We start from the raw sequence: 21,654 nt of genomic DNA on the forward strand, positions 1-21,654 counted from the left end.
CTGATTAAAACTGACTGTTGTTGCACTTGATTAAGTTTCTCTGTGTGAGCAGAGATGGAAGAAGTTCTCACATCTTTTACTTCAGTAAAAGTACTGATACCACAGTGTAGAAGTACTCTGTTACAGTAAAAGCACTAATACGACAGTGTAGAAATACTCTGTTACAGTAAAAGTACTAATACGACAGTGTAGAAGTACTCTGTTACAGTAAAAGTACTAATACGACAGTGTAGAAGTACTCTGTTACAGTAAAAGTACTAATACGACAGTGTAGAAGTACTCTGTTACAGTAAAAGTACTAATACGACAGTGTAGAAGTACTCTGTTGCAGTAAAAGTACTAATACGACAGTGTAGAAGTACTCTGTTACAGTAAAAGTACTAATACGACAGTGTAGAAGTACTCTGTTACAGTAAAAGCACTAATACGACAGTGTAGAAGTACTCTGTTACAGTAAAAGTACTAATACGACAGTGTAGAAATACTCTGGTACAGTAAAAGTACTAATACGACAGTGTAGAAATACTCTGTTACAGTAAAAGCACTAATACGACAGTGTAGAAATACTCTGTTACAGTAAAAGTACTAATACCACAGTGTAGAAGTACTCTGTTACAGTAAAAGTATTAATACGACAGTGTAGAAGTACTCTGTTACAGTAAAAGTACTAATACGACAGTGTAGAAATACTCTGGTACAGTAAAAGCACTAATACGACAGTGTAGAAATACTCTGTTACAGTAAAAGCACTAATACGACAGTGTAGAAATACTCTGTTACAGTAAAAGTACTAATACCACAGTGTAGAAGTACTCTGTTACAGTAAAAGCACTAATACGACAATGTAGAAATACTCTGTTACAGTAAAAGCACTAATACGACAGTGTAGAAATACTCTGTTACAGTAAAAGTACTAATACGACAGTGTAGAAGTACTCTGTTACAGTAAAAGTACTAATACGACAGTGTAGAAGTACTCTGGTACAGTAAAAGTACTAATACGACAGTGTAGAAATACTCTGTTACAGTAAAAGTACTAATACGACAGTGTAGAAATACTCTGTTACAGTAAAAGTACTAATACGACAGTGTAGAAGTACTCTGGTACAGTAAAAGTACTAATACGACAGTGTAGAAGTACTCTGTTACAGTAAAAGTACTAATACGACAGTGTAGAAATACTCTGTTACAGTAAAAGCACTAATACGACAGTGTAGAAGTACTCTGTTACAGTAAAAGCACTAATACGACAGTGTAGAAGTACTCTGTTACAGTAAAAGCACTAATACGACAGTGTAGAAGTACTCTGTTACAGTAAAAGCACTAATACGACAGTGTAGAAGTACTCTGTTACAGTAAAAGCACTAATACGACAGTGTAGAAGTACTCTGTTACAGTAAAAGCACTAATACGACAGTGTAGAAGTACTCTGTTACAGTAAAAGCACTAATACGACAGTGTAGAAGTACTCTGTTACAGTAAAAGCACTAATACGACAGTGTAGAAGTACTCTGGTACAGTAAAAGCACTAATACGACAGTGTAGAAGTACTCTGGTACAGTAAAAGCACTAATACGACAGTGTAGAAGTACTCTGTTACAGTAAAAGCACTAATACGACAGTGTAGAAGTACTCTGTTACAGTAAAAGCACTAATACGACAGTGTAGAAGTACTCTGTTACAGTAAAAGCACTAATACGACAGTGTAGAAGTACTCTGTTACAGTAAAAGCACTAATACGACAGTGTAGAAGTACTCTGTTACAGTAAAAGTACTAATACGACAGTGTAGAAGTACTCTGGTACAGTAAAAGTACTAATACGACAGTGTAGAAGTACTCTGGTACAGTAAAAGTACTAATACGACAGTGTAGAAGTACTCTGGTACAGTAAAAGTACTAATACGACAGTGTAGAAGTACTCTGGTACAGTAAAAGCACTAATACGACAGTGTAGAAGTACTCTGGTACAGTAAAAGTACTAATACGACAGTGTAGAAGTACTCTGGTACAGTAAAAGTACTAATACGACAGTGTAGAAGTACTCTGGTACAGTAAAAGCACTAATACGACAGTGTAGAAGTACTCTGGTACAGTAAAAGCACTAATACGACAGTGTAGAAGTACTCTGGTACAGTAAAAGCACTAATACGACAGTGTAGAAGTACTCTGGTACAGTAAAAGCACTAATACGACAGTGTAGAAGTACTCTGTTACGACAGTAAAAGCACTAATACGACAGTGTAGAAGTACTCTGGTACAGTAAAAGCACTAATACGACAGTGTAGAAGTACTCTGTTACAGTAAAAGCACTAATACGACAGTGTAGAAGTACTCTGTTACAGTAAAAGCACTAATACGACAGTGTAGAAATACTCTGTTACAGTAAAAGCACTAATACGACAGTGTAGAAGTACTCTGTTACAGTAAAAGCACTAATACGACAGTGTAGAAGTACTCTGTTACAGTAAAAGCACTAATACGACAGTGTAGAAGTACTCTGTTACAGTAAAAGCACTAATACGACAGTGTAGAAGTACTCTGTTACAGTAAAAGCACTAATACGACAGTGTAGAAGTACTCTGTTACAGTAAAAGCACTAATACCACAGTGTAGAAATACTCTGTTACAGTAAAAGCACTAATACGACAGTGTAGAAATACTCTGTTACAGTAAAAGCACTAATACGACAGTGTAGAAGTACTCTGGTACAGTAAAAGTACTAATACGACAGTGTAGAAGTACTCTGGTACAGTAAAAGTACTAATACGACAGTGTAGAAGTACTCTGGTACAGTAAAAGCACTAATACGACAGTGTAGAAGTACTCTGGTACAGTAAAAGCACTAATACGACAGTGTAGAAGTACTCTGGTACAGTAACAGCACTAATACGACAGTGTAGAAGTACTCTGGTACAGTAAAAGCACTAATACGACAGTGTAGAAGTACTCTGGTACAGTAAAAGCACTAATACGACAGTGTAGAAGTACTCTGGTACAGTAACAGCACTAATACCACAGTGTAGAAGTACTCTGTTACAGTAAAAGCACTAATACGACAGTGTAGAAGTACTCTGGTACAGTAAAAGCACTAATACGACAGTGTAGAAGTACTCTGGTACAGTAAAAGCACTAATACGACAGTGTAGAAGTACTCTGGTACAGTAACAGCACTAATACGACAGTGTAGAAGTACTCTGGTACAGTAACAGCACTAATACGACAGTGTAGAAGTACTCTGGTACAGTAAAAGCACTAATACGACAGTGTAGAAGTACTCTGGTACAGTAACAGCACTAATACGACAGTGTAGAAGTACTCTGGTACAGTAACAGCACTAATACGACAGTGTAGAAGTACTCTGGTACAGTACCAGCACTAATACGACAGTGTAGAAGTACTCTGGTACAGTAACAGCACTAATACGACAGTGTAGAAGTACTCTGGTACAGTAACAGCACTAATACGACAGTGTAGAAGTACTCTGGTACAGTAACAGCACTAATACGACAGTGTAGAAGTACTCTGGTACAGTAACAGCACTAATACGACAGTGTAGAAGTACTCTGGTACAGTAACAGCACTAATACGACAGTGTAGAAGTACTCTGGTACAGTAACAGCACTAATACGACAGTGTAGAAGTACTCTGGTACAGTAACAGCACTAATACGACAGTGTAGAAGTACTCTGGTACAGTAACAGCACTAATACGACAGTGTAGAAGTACTCTGGTACAGTAACAGCACTAATACGACAGTGTAGAAGTACTCTGGTACAGTAACAGCACTAATACGACAGTGTAGAAGTACTCTGGTACAGTAACAGCACTAATACGACAGTGTAGAAGTACTCTGGTACAGTAACAGCACTAATACGACAGTGTAGAAGTACTCTGGTACAGTAAAAGCACTAATACGACAGTGTAGAAGTACTCTGGTACAGTAACAGCACTAATACGACAGTGTAGAAGTACTCTGTTACAGTAAAAGCACTAATACGACAGTGTAGAAGTACTCTGTTACAGTAAAAGCACTAATACGACAGTGTAGAAGTACTCTGTTACAGTAAAAGCACTAATACGACAGTGTAGAAGTACTCTGGTACAGTAAAAGCACTAATACGACAGTGTAGAAGTACTCTGGTACAGTAACAGCACTAATACGACAGTGTAGAAGTACTCTGGTACAGTAACAGCACTAATACGACAGTGTAGAAGTACTCTGGTACAGTAACACCACTAATACGACAGTGTAGAAGTACTCTGGTACAGTAACAGCACTAATACGACAGTGTAGAAGTACTCTGGTACAGTAACAGCACTAATACGACAGTGTAGAAGTACTCTGGTACAGTAACAGCACTAATACGACAGTGTAGAAGTACTCTGGTACAGTAACAGCACTAATACGACAGTGTAGAAGTACTCTGGTACAGTAACAGCACTAATACGACAGTGTAGAAGTACTCTGGTACAGTAACAGCACTAATACGACAGTGTAGAAGTACTCTGGTACAGTAACAGCACTAATACGACAGTGTAGAAGTACTCTGGTACAGTAACAGCACTAATACGACAGTGTAGAAGTACTCTGGTACAGTAACAGCACTAATACGACAGTGTAGAAGTACTCTGGTACAGTAACAGCACTAATACGACAGTGTAGAAGTACTCTGGTACAGTAACAGCACTAATACGACAGTGTAGAAGTACTCTGGTACAGTAACAGCACTAATACGACAGTGTAGAAGTACTCTGGTACAGTAACAGCACTAATACGACAGTGTAGAAGTACTCTGGTACAGTAACAGCACTAATACGACAGTGTAGAAGTACTCTGGTACAGTAACAGCACTAATACGACAGTGTAGAAGTACTCTGGTACAGTAAAAGCACTCATTTTTTTCAAACGTACCGAACCCAACCGTGAATTTGTGAACCGTTACACAGTGTAGAAGTACTCTGGTATAGTAAAAGTACTCATTATGCACAATGGAGCATTTCAGAATAATATTATTTTATTGTAATATAATTATAGAAGTATTAAAGAGGACCTATTGTGCTTTCCTGCTGCTTCCCTCTCCTTTAGTGTGTTCTATATATTTCTGTTCATGTGAAGTCCACGCCCAAAGGGAGTTACTCTCCCCTCAGAAACGCTGCTGCTGACACTCTGAGGAGAAGGATGTCACACTTACCATAACTTTGGGGTGCATGATGTATTATATGAGCGTTCAGATAGAACTATGATGAAGGTGATGACAGACGTGACGGCGATGGTAAGAGGTCTGATCTCATTGTTGTAGGCCTGGTCAGACTAGAGATACAATCACATTCTAAACGCTTTCATTGTGTTCCAACAGTCCAGAAGAGAAGAGGAGTGAAGGAGATTACTCCAGCAGCCTGTACAGCTTCTTCTTCATGTGTTTTATTGTTGCATGGTTACTAAGCCTGTTAAGTTCCTTTACATACACTAGGATCAGATAATGTCACCAGCTGATATTCTGGGCTGTTCTGAGGGAACAGTATGAATTTCATACATTAAACACTCACCTGCTCTGAGGAAGCTTACAATCCTCAGCAGGTTATAAACTCTGCTGAATAAAGGCTCCACATTGTGACTTTGTTTATAGAGATCTATGAATGAAATGAGGTCATCGGCAGATATTTCCACACATTTAATAACAAGCTATAGTCTAAACTGAAATAAAGAGAGGCTGATCTGTTCCAACAAACATTTACCTCCTAACTTCTCAGTAAGAACACTTCAGACCAAACGGTGTTATCAGCACATACTTTATTTCATCGGCTTTGACAGAGTGATCGTGACATTTGTCTGCAATTAAAAACCTCAATTTGAAATAACAGTTCAGTGTTTCTGTACGAAGACGAGCAGAAGAGTTCTCCCTCAGAAACATTGACAGATAAATCAAAGGAAACTTGCAAATCTAAGTCTAATTATCGGAAATACTAGTTTACTGAGTCTAATCACTTATAGATGACTCTAAAAGTTGCTAAACTGCAGACTTCATCTTATTTATCATCACTTATGAACTCCACAAAGAAATTGATATCATTTTTAAACTACTTTGCCGTAGAAATCATTCAAATGTGTGCAATTCTTTAAGTTTTGCTCCTGATCATGCACTAACTCAGCATTAGTCTACAATTATAAACATCCTTAAAATAGCACTGTATATTTCTAAGCAGTCCTAAATATTCATAACGCTTTATAACAAAAATCATTAATTATTAAGTATTTCATAATGACTTATATGGTCATGTATCGGAATACTTTTACATAATTGTCGGCACACTTTTGCAGGTATTTTGTATGCTAGAATTCCCATAATTGTAATACATTATGATCTTTTCTTTATGCATTATAGTCACTGTTATAATACTAATAAGAACGGCTCACTCGCAAAGAAGTATGATGATGAGTTTCACTCGATAGACTATATTAGTGATCCAGCTCGTAGAGAAACACAGCACTTACTTCTCGATCTCGAATCATGACGCGTCTACCGAGTGCTCGCCGCTGTGTTCCAGATTCTCCACACCTTCACTCTGTACTTTGACCACGACTACTACCTCTTCTTCTCCACCGTCTTCGTGAAGTTCTGGATGTCCTCGGCCATCAGCTGGGGCTCCTCCATGGCAGCAAAATGGCCACCGCGGGCCATGGGCGTGAACGTCACCAGTTGGCGGTACTTCTGCTCGACCCAGAGTTTGGGAGTGTGCATCAGGTCGTCGGGGAAGCAGGCGAACCCAGTGGGGACGTACACCGGCATCCTGCGAAGAGACGGGGACGTGTTAGCGTTCAACCAGGGGACGACTTTCACATTCGACATGTTATTTGACTTCCTAAATTCCCATGACACGAACGCATAAGGCCTTGGGCCACGGGGGTCTCTGCTGCGAGGGCCACCAGACTTACGTCATTTTACTTTGCGGAACACAGGATTTGCTGGTCCACAGCAGCACCTTGTTAAGCTTCTGTGCCGCCACTCTATGGATAAGGATTTATGTATATTTATGAAGTAACGTCTTCCTGCAGAAACCTACGTAACTTTGTTAGAACACAGTAAAACAAACGTACTTCGACCAAATTGTGAATATTCGGATTTGAACACATGAGGAACGACACTGGGAAGCTACAGAATGATGTAAAAAAAGAAACTTTGAAGAATCACTGAGTTCCCACTTTGAGTTTCCACATGTGTTCTTTGAGCAGCGTAACACTGGCTCGGTCACATTGAAACTCACTTAGAGTGAGGCTGGTCGAGGCCTTTGCCAAAGTTTTCCTTGTAGAACCTCATGGAGGACACGATGCAGCCAGACGTCCAGTAGATCATCACATTCGTCAGCAGGTCGTCCAGAGAGAACTTCCTGCAAGGCACCACACACACACACACACACACACACACACACACACACACACACACACACACACACACACACACACACACACACACACACACACACACACACACACACACACACACACACACACACACACACACACACACACACACACTGTTACAGTAATGAGGCTACTGAGCGCTGCCCACTGCAGGAACTCATCATTCATCCATACAGTCTGAATCTGAATACATTGGATCGACTTGTACTCATACATATGCTGCTGCGACTGATGGTGTTCAGAACGTATCGCTTGTTTGTACTTGATAGTGTGATCGAAATGTTCTATTGAGTTCTAGTCACCGGGTGAGCCCTCCGTCCTCCAGGTTCCTGAAGTCGTGGCTCGTCCACGTCGAGAACTTCTCCAGAATGTAGGCAGCCAGACCCACCGGGGAGTCATTCAGTCCTCGACCTGTAATGGAGTGAGTCAGACATGATGAGAGGCTGAGGCTACGTCCACATGACCAGCAAATGTGGCCCGAATCCAGGTGACGCAGATCTGATCTGTTCAGAGTAGAGTGTTTCTTTTGTTACTGTGGTTGTATAAATGAAGGCTAAATCATGGTGCTGCTCGACCCCCCCCCCCCCCCCCCCCCCCTGGTAATACAGCTGCAGGCCTCTGTGTGTGCAGTGAGGGGGAAAGCAGTTTTCTTGCAGTGAAAATGTTTGTTTTTGAAAGGCTGAACGCCAACAAATAGGGATTGTGGCAAAAAGATGTCTTCAGATAAAAACAAGTTATGAATTACCAACAACAATATTGATTAAAATAGCGATTAACAATCTGTCAGCGAAGGTTTTCCTCCGACTTTAGGAAACAGATGAAGGTTTTATTTGCCTCGGCGTCAGTCATTCAAAATGTAAATGAACTTATCAAACGTATTCACTCAGTTCTTCTGATAAATGTGTCATGTTTCACAAAGTAGAACTCTGATTTGATGAAATCACGTTACAAAGATGCTGACTGGAGGTGTTTCGGGACGTCGGATAGTTAAGTTACACGTCTTACTTGAGTTTCTTCAACCTAATTCACAGTTATCAGTCGAAATGAGTCCTTCAAAGTCATACTTAGGAGTATTATCTGTTCATCAGGGGACCCATATCTAAAAAATTGAGCAATATGTTCACTGTGTGTATTTTCAGACCAATGGGCAGTCTCCCATGTGTGCGACATTATTGGTTGCATGTGAGGCGTCTGAGTGCAGAGATCCGTCAACACCAAAGTCAGATATGAATCACTGCAGCGAAGGTTTGAATGGACCATGAATAGAAACAGAGTAGGCAGAAAGATCAGATCTGGGTAAAATATATATATATATTTGTAATTGAGCATTAAGCCCTGTAATGTGAGCGTAGAACACCAGTTAAGATGCTATGAACCATTTAAACTCCGTGGAAGTCCAGTCCACAGTCTCGTGCTGCCAGGTCCTTACCCACGGTGTCGGGCTTGGTGGCCTGGATGTGCATGTAGCCAGACTCCTTGATGGGCTCCACCACCAGCTTCTCCATGCGGGGATAGAGACGCTGAATATCCATGTCAGTGAAGCCAAAGATCTTGGGGAAGCGACGGCCGAGCATGATGGATAAAGCCATGGACAGGCCTGGTTTGGAGGGCGGGGCAAAGTTCACGTGCAGGCCTTTGACTATCCTGGGTAAGAGATAAAACAAGAAAAGACTCGTGGTACCTTATTTAAAGTGCTGTGAGGAACTTTGAACTGGCTATGAAACGGTCTCAATATAATACTAATGCCTTCAGCATGAATTAAACTCCTTCAGCTCAGACTGCAGCAGCGCCTCCGGCAAAGACCGGCCCACGGCGGACAGAACCAGATTCAGCTACGCTGCGGCCTTCGACCTGCTCTACCTGCTCTGAGTAGAACGGGTAGAGCTTTGCCCCGCTGGGAGCCAACACCGACACCACGCTGCCGGAGACCCAGGCTGTATTGATGGGCCCGCTGGAGGGAAGCCAGGCCCGGCAGAACCAGACAAATGAGCGCTTTTCGAAAGGTAATCTGGTGCTCGGAAACACGACCGCATTTGTCCACAGGGAGACCGCCACCGTCAACAGACAAGCATTGACACAACAATAAAAAGTGTGTTGAGGAAGTTCTTGTGTGCGTCTTACCCGGGCTCCAGCTGAGCCATGTTGGTGGTGACCAGCCAGCCCCAGTCTCCTCCATGAGCGTAGAACTTCTGGAAGCCCAGGCGCTTCATCAGTTTGTGAAAGACATGTGCCGCACAAACTGAATCAAAACCTGTTCACACACAAATTGCAGTATGAACACACTTGACGTGAATGTTTCCACATCTATACTGTACTACTTTATCACTCTCAAGGCAAGAGGAAAACATATATCTCTCCGGACTCACCTTTCTTATGTGGTGCTTCCGAAAAACCGTACCCTGGTATGGAGGGACACACCACCTCAAACACAAGATCCTGTGGGTCCGACGGTTCTGTCAGCAGAGGGATCAGTCCGTAGAACTCATAGAAGGAGCCGGGCCAGCCGTGGACCATGATCAGAGGAATAGCAGTAGATCCCTCCGGCACCTTCTTGGGCTTCACGTGCAGGTAGTGGATATCAATGCCTGGATGGCAGGTCAGTGAGGGACAACAGGTTAGAGGTGGGACATCTTCCTCTTCATGAAGGTGTCAGCAGTGCGGCCTCACCTTCGATGTTGGTTCTGAAGTGGGGGTACCGGTTGAGCTTGTCCACTTGCTTCCTCCAGTCAAAGTCGTTTCTCCAGTAGGAGACCACCTTCTGCAGGTACTGGGAGTTGAAGCCGTAGTTAAACTGGCTGTCCTCTAGGGAGGGGACGGGGCGGGTCTGGTCTATCCTCCTGTAAAGGTCCTGACAAAGAGGGACATGTGGAAGCATGAGTAAGCGCTACGTGGAGGCGACTCGTGTGTGACACACCAAGAGGGGATCTAACCTCCAGCTCCTCGTCGCTGCTGGTGACTTTAAAGGGGCGAACGGTGGCGTCCTCCCCGCCGTCGGGGGGCGCGCCGGCCCCCCACCAGCCATCCTCCGTCTTCAGGACCTGGGTCTTGCTCCGCTGAACCAGGAAGAAGATCAGCCCGCCGATCACCAGAGCAACCAGCACCTCCGTGAACATGGCGCTCAGCGTCTGTGCCGGGTGGAGGGATGGAGAGATACAGGACTGGGAGGGAGGGAGGGAGAGAAGGAGGGAGAGAAGGAGGGAGGGAGGGTGAGACAACAAAAGGACGTGTAGGACCGATGACAAGGGTTCATGAGTTATTTTACATGGCCAAGACAGCATGAAAATATACAAAGCAGAGCAAGCTGTCGGTTATCACAGTAACCATAAATGTGCTATTACATAATGTAACAATTGCAACCATAAAGTATGCATGCATTCTTTGGCCTCCATTAAAAAAGTTACTTGTTAGACTTGATAGACTAAATAATAGAATCAATACTTTGTAACTAGATGTGACAGAATCCTCATGTTGTCAAACTAAATCAAATGATTCCATGACGAATCAAACTGAAGTATGAGGGTGACTTTCTCTCACAGCGTTGTGATGTGAGTCTGGGGCACAGTGGATTTATGAGCCTGAGTTTACAGGGGGGGGGGCAGACAAAAGCGCCCCTGTTGTTGTGGCCAGCTGACAGGATTTGGTAAAGAACAGGGCTGACCAAGGCCCCCTCAGGCCTCAGACCTGCATGACAGAGCTTTTCCCATTCAGGACTGTGACGCCTCACTCACGTGTCACCAGCAGGTAAACACGTGTGTGTGCTGCAGTCTGATAGCAACAGCAGGAACAAGGCTGCATTAGTCAATAATGACACTTTGTGTTGTTGCTAACATTAGCTAACGTGAATAGCAGCCAGACAGCGAGAAGTTCACTTCATTTAACTAACTTAATATCGAACAAACTGTTTACGACGGAAGTCCACATTCTTCCTCCGCACTCTCTGAAGTAAACTGTCACGTTACTGTTACTTCGAGGCTGTAATGTAACGTTGCATTAACTCAACGTCACATGCAACTTTTATATAACTTGGTGAAAACAAATCACTGTTTCAGATGCGGGTCGCCAACGACACAGTCTGAAGACTTGAAGTCACTACAATGTCACCAGAAGTCGTTTTCAACGGTTTTACCTGCTGGTTGTGAACCTCGTAGCACGGCGGAGTGTGAGGTGCGTTGGACTTCAGTCCGCGCTGCTCCGCGCTGCTGGACTCACGGTGCCTGCGCCGGACCCGTCCGGTCCCTCCTACCCGTTTCACTGACGTTAGCTTACGCTCTTAAAATCACGTTTTTAAACTTGGACTGACTTCTGTGTGCTGTTTACACTTTACGCGTGTGAAGCAAAAACGTGAGGATAACAAGTGAAAAAACTCTGTGGAAAAAGTGGAGGTGCATGATGGGACATGTAGTATGAAGAAGCGATCATAAGAAGTGGACATTTGTTGAAGCATGGAGATGCACACACAAATATATATATATATATATACACAAATATACACATATATGTATATGTGTGGGGTCCAACAGCGGCTCCACTTCCTCCGTAGGCTGAGGGTCTTTGGTATCTCAGCCTGGTTTGGCAACCTCAGTGTGCAGCTGAAAGCCCAGATCACCCTGCTCACACAAAGAGCCATGAAAATCATGGGAGTCAGACAGCATCCCACACTCCAGGCCGTCTTTGATGAAACTATCATCAGACAGGCCCAGAAGACCATTTCAGACCCCACTCATATCCTCCACCCTGAATACCAGCTTCTTCCCTCAGGCAGACGCTTCAGAGTCCCCCAGTGCAGCTCAACCGCTTTAAGAACTCTTTTGTCCCCTTGTCCATCAAAGCCCTAAATGGCGAGCTAGCCTGAGATTAACCCTGGAACACCGATTTTTATTTACTTTTAATAGCTTAATACACTACTGGTGCGTTATACAATGGGCAGTGTGAAATGTGTTTGTTGGCCGGTGGCAGTCTTTTGCAAATACTGTAGGTACTGTGTATGGAGGTATGTGGGCTGGCGACAGTCCGTGTATGTATGCAATATGTTATTTGTGTTGTTTTTTTAACAGCAGACATTGTACGTATGTTTCCAAGACAAATTTCCTTCGGGACAATAAAGTCTCTTATCTGATGTATGCGTATGTACAGATACACACCCACAGTTACAATCAAATTAACTTTTCTCAGCTAGACACAGGTATATTTTGGAATTGGCCCCTTCTGTAGCAAGAGTTACAACAGAAGCTGTTTTGCGATATTTGCCATGTGTTTATGTTTCTATCTCTCCGGGGACAAATTGTGTCACCGCGATAACGTCGCAACCGTGCAGACGCAAAACTTTGCTGGTATGTGGTAGAGTTCAAAGTTGGGTGTGGTCCTAGCAAAGGAGCCACAAGTAGGATGTAGGAAGTGAGAACAGGGCCATTGAAAACATGCAGACATCGCGTTGTATACAACAGCAACACAAGATGAATACAGGAGAGATACTGGCTGTACTGGGGCAAATAAACATTTATTGAACATGTAACGTATGATTCAGACGATTTGGAGGTGCGTATGGGGGGGGGGGGGGGGGGTCCTCCACACTGTCGCTAGGAAATCAGAAGGTCCTGCTTCATTCATGTGGCACAAGTCCATGATGAAAAAAAGAAAAAAAACCTGTTCTGAAACTGAATCAGACAGCTACATAGATGTGAATAGAAAGAAAAACATGCAATGTCTTCATTGCCCGTCCTGTCTGTCCTCTTTAAAACTGAAAATAAACACAAGCTCCGGTCAAAAACTTTGAAAAAAATAAAATCAAGGTGCCAAAGCTGCTTACACTGCAGCAGAGGATTTGTAATTTTTGGACACTTTGTCCCACATTAACCGAACCTCTCTCCTATTCCCGCCTCTACATTTCCTAAAATGTCCCAGCAGCCTACACTGACCATACTTTATAGCAATACCATCAGGGATGAGTTCACAATACCGATAAGTAAAAGGAAGGATGATTGGATCGTTTATGAAAAACGCATCATAAAAAATCCTGAGAATAAAATACGTACAGTGTATATACGACACGTCCCTGACGGCATTAGATCAGTGTAGGCAGCCAGATCAATCCCACCACATTCACATCTCTCGGACTCCACGTTGCACTCAGGTGGTACTGCGCTCTCAACAACCAGTGTGTCCACTGAACTCAGTCCGGGTGCTCTACAAGGCCAGAGCCTGGAGAGCGTATTAGTCCGTCTCCATGGACCCGCTGTGCGTCTCCTTGGACACCATGAGTCTCATCAGTTTTCCGTGGAGCTTCTCGATCTTCTTCACGTCCTGGGCCTGGTCCGTCTTGTACTGTAAACACTGCGGGGACGGACAAAAGACAGCATGAGGGCAGGGGTAAGTTACCATTACATTACCATTGTTACTGGTGTCACAGCCTGTCCATTTCTTTACAGAAAAGGACAGTTTACATCTGCAGGCCCAACAATGTCTACTATCCATTGTCTGCTGACATTAGGGATTTAATTGCACTTTGTCAACAAATCTGAACGGCCTAATTTATGAGCAATATTTGTGTTAAACAAGTTGTTTTAAAGTCAGTGTTTGAAATGAAGCTGCTTTAATCATCTGATTATTGTGCAATCACTGCAGCAGGGACAATGAATGATGATTCGAACAATCAAAGCTTTTATTGAGGTTTTTGAAAGAGGCTTTGAATGTCTGACGTCATTGAAAGGCTAAACCTCCCCGAAAAAATCTGGATATAATTACTGAACGCTGCTTCGCTCGCTGTGTGTTTGAGAGTGACAGAGAGAGGGGAATAAAAGGTGGACTATTGCAGGCCATGTTTCTGTACGTCAATAATAAGAATTTCAATGTAAATGTTATGAATGCAATGCTTTGAACTGTTCCGATACACACCTAGTTATTTGTTATGACCAATGTTTACAACCGGAGTGTCGGTGTCGCATGTGTCGTGTTAAATGCAGAGCACGCCGTCATGAAACAATGACGGGCCAAATTCCATTTATCCCAATATTACTGTTAGAGCAATAATAATAATAATAATAATAATAATAATAATTGAATACATTAATGGTAAAACAAGCTAAATATCTTGAAATTGGCGAACGTTGATCCCCAAGATCGTCATCGACCGACACAACCCCATCACATATGAAACATTCATGTGCCCTGAGAAGGAAGTATCTTCATCTACCAGATGCATTGGTATCGACGCCGGTAAACTCATGACGTCATCAGGTTTGTCCGATATTTTGGTTTATCTATTAGGGCTCGATAGTAAGGGTTGCCATTGTCAACCATTGTGAGAAATTGGTAACGGATTCTTGGCCTTGGCCACTTTTTAAGATATCAAATGTAAGAACAGCAAACGGCCAAACATGCACCGTGAAATAAATACATTTTTTAATGGGTTGCATTGGTGATATTTAAACATCGGCGTTATGGTCAGAACCAGACAACACAGCATGCGACAACGCTGCACGTGCAGTCGCTCCGTGCGAGGAATCTGTTTCAGAGATAAAAAGTGAGGCAAATCAGGAGGAGCCTGAGCAAAAAACAAAGAGGACATTTGAGACGTCTTGGGAGGTGAAGCATCCCGGCATCTTTGAGCTGAAGCAGACAAAGATAATGCAAAGTATGTACAACACACACGCATGTCAAATGTTCATTGTTAAAAGGAATACTTCACCCACGAAATGACCATTTGTATATTAATTACGCACCCTGTTTTACATTGAGGAAAATTATTGAGGAAAACTGAGAACTAAAATAAACTAAAATCTCACATTTAAGCACATCAGGCAACAAAAAGCTGACGTCAGCCTGGCAATCACTTAATAATCACCTGATAGTTGATGTTGATGCCTATCAAACATGATCATTGTCTTTATGAATACTAGTGTGTAGACACACTGCATTGTTGTAATGCTGCTGATCAATGTCGTTGATTCCATCAATCATTACAACACTACAGAAGAGTATGTGGAAGTACTAACTTAAGTAACAGCCTCACAGTTGTTGACAGCTTACGTTTCCACGTTACACGTCAGTAGAATCCCACCTCAGCTTTCACGCACTGTTTTTTTCCCAGCATTCTAACGTTAATGCTAGTTAAGTGATACATTAAAATAGGTACGGAACGCAGGGGAAGGTTTGGTAAGTCTCTCCAACAGAACTCGGTATAATGTAGTACTCAACGTTATTCCCTCACGTCACTTACCACGGCGTTGTCGGTCACTTTGATGCAGAGGTTACCGTCGCAGTGTCTGTACTTCAGAACCACACGGACCTGGAAACAAGAACAACTGAAACATCAAGACCGGCAGCTGGCGCATTCACGTCGCTAACGCGCTAACCAGCTAGCATGCTAACCCACTTATGGGGTAAAGTGTTTTCACCTTCATGGGGTCTGTCAGATACAGTTTTTCTGCTGCGCGGGCGAACTCCTCCCAAGTCTGAAAGTAAGGCATGTTTTTGTTTTTTCTAACAAAGCAAAGTTAATATTAAACCAAAGAATATGTCAGAGTCGTTGGACCAGGCTTGCTAACTTCAGAACACCACATCAGCACCAGCGTGAACGCAGCCAATCAGAAGGAAGGGAATATGAAGCCCAAACCACTTCCGGGTTGCTGTTTCAAAACAAAGGCACGAATAACTTCTGAAGTTTGTGGTATTATTGAGTAATATAAAATAATTACTATAAAAAATGAAAGATGATTTAACTAAATAATGTTTTATTGTTTTTTGAATCCCTCCAACCAAGTTTAAAATGTATCATAACAAATGACAAAAAGTCCTACTGACAAAAATAATCTGAAGTTCCCATTCATCAGCTTCATCTAACCCTTACCCCCATGTTGTTTTTTGTAAAAAAGCTGATGCTCTGTTGATTGTAGTGATACATGTTGGGTTGAATCAACAAGTTCGCGTTAAAGCTACGTAGCTGCATAGCAACTAATGCCTCTTGCTTACAGCCATGGTTTAGACGGCCCTGAGCCTTTGTTTTGACATGATCCCGGAAATAATCCTGTACTGAATTGTGTGGGAAAGTCAACTTGTCGCCCTCTAGTGGTTGTCCTTAAAACGGATGCATTTCCCAACTCCCTGCGAATGGTCCATAAAACTCGGATTATGACAGATTGATTAATTATTAATTATTTTGAGATTAAAGATTTCCAAACCTTAATTTCTTCTTGTCTCAACGCATTTATTTAGAACCAGAGTTGGGTGTGTGGTGCTCAGTCATGGCGGAAGTATTCAGATCATTCTAAAGTTAGCAAAAGCACGATATTAAAATAGTATTATAATACAATCAGTCCAGCCTTGCTGCATTGGCAGGTAAGTAGCATTGCTGCACGTGGTGGAAATGTGGCTTAATGTATCTGGCATTAATCCGCCACAACAGTGATTTATAAAATGATCACATGTTTTGTAAATAAGATCTTAATCTGCAACATAACTAGCTGTCAAATAGATTGAATTGAGTAACAAGTGAAACACCCTTTGGAAAAATATGAGAGTAGGCTGTATAAAGTATCTCAAAGTGCACAACAAAGCACAGGCTACCACAAAACTTCTTACAAGTGCACTCAAGTAGGCTACATGTACCTCTTCCCGCTGGTAGTGCTCTGAGAAGAAGCGCTCCGGTTGTGTAATACCACAGTTTGTACACTAGATGGCGGACAAAGTTGATGTATTTTATTTTTATTTGAACGATATTGGATGAACTCAGAAGACTGAACTCGGAGGTTTTATGAAAACATATTTTCTCTTCTAACGAGATCTAACGACGTTTCTGCGTGTTAGAGGATCACAACAACAGAGCTGGTGAGGAGTGGGCGGATCGCAGCTGACGGATCATTCATCACCAGCTGAGTCAGTTGCAGTCTGGTCACCTCCAGCGCCTCATGACTTTCTGCATCAACATCAGATTCCACGATCACAAACATGAACACGAAGGAGTCCGCGCCGTCAAAGTACTCCCATATGACCTCAGAATGCATTTTAATGAAATTGACCAGACAGATTTTTGGTTGTTGCATGAAGTCACTCCTCTGACAACCTATAGTAAAAAGGTAGAATTGCAACCTACAAAGTGCTGGTGTTGTTTTGGTCAGATCTGCCCATTCCACAGAGGTGAACCGTTGTTCCAAAGTGCAGTGGCGTTACATAAAGGCAGAAGAGCTCAAATATAAGCTTTGCCTCCACCTTTCTTTTTTTTTAAAGATCATGATCCTCTTTTAAAATGTCAGAAAACTATAACAACAGTCAGTGCATATATCCAGAGTAGCTTATAGGGGGCTTAGTTGTGTTATATTTGGGTTTATTTTATTATTGTGGATTGTCTTTATTGTTACTGTCTACAAGTCAGATAGCATACAGTATGAGGCATCATTTCAAACAGCAGGGCTAACAACGCTAATGCTTCCCTTCAGGATTCAACTACAAGGCCAGAGAGGACCTTTGTGTTGTTCTCCTAATCATTCTACCTTTTTCATTTGTTTGCATTGTACTCATCTCCAGATAACATAGGCCAGGGGTTGGAGAATAGTCCCCCCCCCCCCCCCACCATTAATGATGTGTAATGTTACACGATGGACACGTGTCATATGCACCTCCACCTCCACCCACTCACACGTAAACACACGCACGCACACACACACACACACACACCAGTAAATAACACAGCGGGTGTCAGGGGCCAACTGTAGCAGGTCATCAGGTCCTGCCTGTGGGTCTCACACCAGCTCTTGGTCTGGGCTGCACATTGTTGTTATTGCTTGTATGGAAAATATCTTTACTTAAAAATTAAAAAATAAATACACTAGAAGGTTATAGTTAACCTACTTTGTCATGACCTTTTTCATTTGCATTGAACTTACAAAATCCAAAAGTTGTCAAAAGCCACCATATCACAACATAATAGTGATATGGTGTTATTCTTCATCAAAGTTTCAGTATTTTTACTTCGACCTGTGGATTGTGCACTGCAAGAGAGTTTATAGTGACCATAAATGTAATTAATTATGAAATAATTATAATAACAACAGTAATACTACTAATAACAATAATAATAATATTTACAGTTGAAATGTATTTTAGGAGTACTGTCTTTATTTATTTCAAACAGCATATTTAGTTATATGTTGTTCCACTGGTCCCAGGCAGACAGCAGGAGAGCCAAATCAGTTGTCAGGGGCAACCTGTACGTGCTACGTCCCACAAGTTGCGTCAATTGCTGCCTTCAGGTACTGTGGGAAATAAAAGACTCATAAATACAGCGCACACGAAAGCCCCACAAAATAGTTTTTATATAACCCAACATTTAGATGAGTATTTTAGGTGACGCGCAGTAGAGGCTGTATTGACCTAATACTGTCTCTGTTTAATAAATGACTCCAATGTATATCAAAGCTGCACGCTGTCCAAATAATTCACCATTCAGCTATTTGTTCACTTTGCTAGGAGTATATTCAGAACTACTCAGAGACTTTTGAACTAAGAAACATCCCACTGGCTAAATAAGCTCTAAAATGTGCCTCGTATAATTAAAGAAGTAGCTTTAACGTTTATGAATTAGAAAACGGTTTTTTTCCCGGCTGTGTGACTGTGATTCTTCAAAGTAGGAGGTTCCAGTGCGGCCCTGAACGCAGAACGTGTTGCAGCCAGCAGGCAGCGGCAGCAGACCGGCACCCGAGCCGCACAGCGCCGCATCACAGCCGACCCCGAGTGCGCCAGAAAACGGCGAGGAACGCTGCGATTCTCCACTTTCCTCCTCCCAGCGACTCTTCACCACCAACTGAGCCGCGACGCTCTGGACCATGTAGGACTCGTCTGTTTCGTCTTTTTTTTTTTTAAATCCCAATTTTCTTTTTTACCTTTTCTTTTTGTGTGTACTTTTTTCTTTTTGTTACCGGATAGCCTGCAAACTGTGAAGCCGCTTGTCACTCCGTCGGCACCCCCTTTCATTTGGTCGCCCGTAAGCCTTGAACCGAGCGGTGAACTTTTTGGGGAGAAAAAAAACTACAAGTCACCCGTCGTTGATACCTGAGGAACTTTGTGATATATTTGGCCCGGCGACACTTTCGTCATGAGGTAAGAAGCTTCCCCAAATGGTCTTACATGTGAAATAATGTCAGAGGAGATAACGAGATGAAAGTCGGGGGGGAGTTCGAGCTGCCCGGGAACGCGAGGGAAAATACAACCGAGTTGTTAGCTAACGTTAAACATGTTGCTTGACATGTCTCACGCAGTGGCGCCGCTCCGTTGTTTTGACGGAGCGGCACGCAGCGTGTTTCTCGCTCAACGGCGCTCCAAAATGTGTACTGCATTCGTGGACGTGCACGGGTTTGGGAATGGCGCTCGTTCGTTCCTGCCGCTATACTCCCACACTGCATACGAGAGGGATTCATCTCTCAGCGCTGGTGATGGGGAAGCATTTATTTGATGCCACATTACGAGTGTCACAAAACACACACACACATGCTCTGTGTTTTGTCGGTGCTTCTCGGTCCTCAAAGCAGCTCGTGCGCTTTTGTCAGTTGGGGGGGATGACACGGGGGGGCGGGGGCAGCCTCTCTAAACATACAGTAGACCCGTGCTTAAATGCTAATGAGAAGAACACGCTCACAGATACTTCCTGACAGAGGTGTACTGGGGGGGGGACACACCTCTTCAAAACTCCCGGTGCACCCTCTTGACACCCACGCGCATGCTGCCCTTTAAAGGTTGTTGTGTGACACGGATGGAGACTTTGTTTTTACCTGGTGAACATGATGCTGGCGTTGTAGGGTCCTTTGAAGTGCGACAATGACCCAAAGCGGAGTGTACTTAAAGGCAGAAGGATACTGGTAATGACTTCGATTGAAGATTGTCCATATTGACTTCATTTTGCTTTTTTATGGTCTTTGGAGTCAGTTGCATGATACATTTCCTTTTTGGGGGGTTATTCGAAATCTCCTGTAACGTTACTGTTGCACATTGGACTAAGAAAGGCCGTTGGAGTACCACTCTGTTTATGTTACCACCTTGGTGTCAAGTTCTAGAAACCACCGTGTTTATCAGAGACGACCTGGTGAAAGCTGTTTGTGTTAGTTTTGTTTCGAACCCCCCCCCCCCCCCCCCCCCTCATTAACGTGTGCTAAAAAACAAAAATCAACCCGAGGTTGCTGATGAGGCTGTTGTTGTTGTTTTGCTTGATTCCGCTCGACATGTCCAACGGTGCAGCAGCTTTTGTCAGGATAATCCCCCCCCCCCCCCCCCCCCCCCTCTGCGTGCGGGGGAGGAAGAGTTCAAATGTCCAAATCAGCTTCTATGGATGTGTTTGATCCCCCCACACACACACTCCCATCTCCGAACAAACTTTTTGTGTGTGTATTAAGAAGTGGGACATGTAGTGTGGATGGTGCCTGCTGGTCCCCCTTTAAGAAAGCCCCTAATTGATTCCAGCTGTTGGAATCTCTCTGTTGGCCAAACTGCTGGTTAACAACAGCTTTGGTTGTTTTAAAGAGAAAGGAAACTACAAACTTTTCATCTCTCTCATTTTCTTCCCCCATACGTTTTTTTTTTTTTTTAAACAGCTTTCTATATTATTTCTTCTTGAACTGGGTCCAGTGTTGGACTTCGGCTCACCACTGACTGCAGCAGACAGGACTAAAGACGCGATCACTGGTTGTTGACAAGACTGTGCCGTAGCTTTTAAACGCAAGTTGTCCCCGCCGTCATTCAATGGGAGACATGAGGGACCAGTGGAGATGTATCGGTGTGTGCAACAGGTGTGTGTGTGTGTGTGAGACTGTGTGAGTGGCGGCCCCAGCTGCTCAGAGCTGACTCATGCAGGACACTTGTGGCTGTGTGTTAGTGTCTCATGAGGTTGTGGCCACCCTAAGTTATTGGTCCACCGGCTGTTCAGTGCTGGAGCTCAGCCGATGCGGCAACCTCTGAGGTCTGAAAAGTGAAGCCAATGTGGAAGTGCCTTAAAAGTTGCATTCTCTCTTATGTCCACCAGGGGGCGACTCCTCTGGTGTATAGAAGTCTATGAGAAAATGACTCTACTTCTCACTTGATTTATTCCCTCAGTAAACATTGTAAACATGAGTTTATGGTCTCAATCTCTAGTTGTATAACTGTCCAATAACTGGAAAGTGGTGCTTGGAGGACCCGCCTGCAGGTTTCCGGTCAGCATTGGCAACATAGAGAGAGTTGTGCATAGGATGAGGACGGTGTGTTGCAGGTGTTG

General features: G+C 43.0%; 3 protein-coding genes across 3 annotated transcripts in view; 1 reads left to right on the forward strand and 2 right to left on the reverse strand.

The window, feature by feature from the left end:
* Positions 1-5,781: 5,781 nt before the first annotated feature.
* Positions 5,782-11,693, reverse strand: ephx1 (epoxide hydrolase 1, microsomal (xenobiotic)). The gene is made up of 9 exons (XM_079290700.1): positions 11,548-11,693; positions 10,352-10,579; positions 10,089-10,269; positions 9,788-10,006; positions 9,543-9,672; positions 8,851-9,065; positions 7,724-7,832; positions 7,265-7,387; positions 5,782-6,790 (listed from the first exon to the last, which is right to left on the reverse strand). The coding sequence occupies exons 2-9, from the start codon at positions 10,532-10,534 to the stop codon at positions 6,586-6,588; spliced, it is 1,365 nt and encodes a 454-aa protein (XP_079146826.1). The 5' UTR covers positions 10,535-10,579; positions 11,548-11,693; the 3' UTR covers positions 5,782-6,585.
* Positions 11,694-12,899: 1,206 nt separating this feature from the next.
* srp9 (signal recognition particle 9) lies at positions 12,900-15,978 on the reverse strand. Its single transcript, XM_079291278.1, has 3 exons — positions 15,815-15,978; positions 15,637-15,705; positions 12,900-13,751 (listed from the first exon to the last, which is right to left on the reverse strand). Exons 1-3 carry the CDS (start codon positions 15,884-15,886, stop codon positions 13,632-13,634), a joined length of 261 nt encoding a protein of 86 aa, XP_079147404.1. The 5' UTR covers positions 15,887-15,978; the 3' UTR covers positions 12,900-13,631.
* A 3,244-nt stretch (positions 15,979-19,222) lies between these two features.
* Positions 19,223-21,654, forward strand: part of enah (ENAH actin regulator) — a 101,569-nt gene continuing 99,137 nt past the window's right edge. Inside the window, exon 1 of the mRNA XM_079290379.1 lies at positions 19,223-19,511. Within this exon, the coding sequence (XP_079146505.1) occupies positions 19,507-19,511 (5 nt within the window). The 5' untranslated portion in view covers positions 19,223-19,506. The remainder of the gene's footprint in view (positions 19,512-21,654) is intronic.

The sequence above is a fragment of the Melanostigma gelatinosum genome (assembly GCF_949748355.1).
Source record: "Melanostigma gelatinosum genome assembly, chromosome: 19".
Lineage (NCBI taxonomy): Eukaryota > Metazoa > Chordata > Actinopteri > Perciformes > Zoarcidae > Melanostigma > Melanostigma gelatinosum.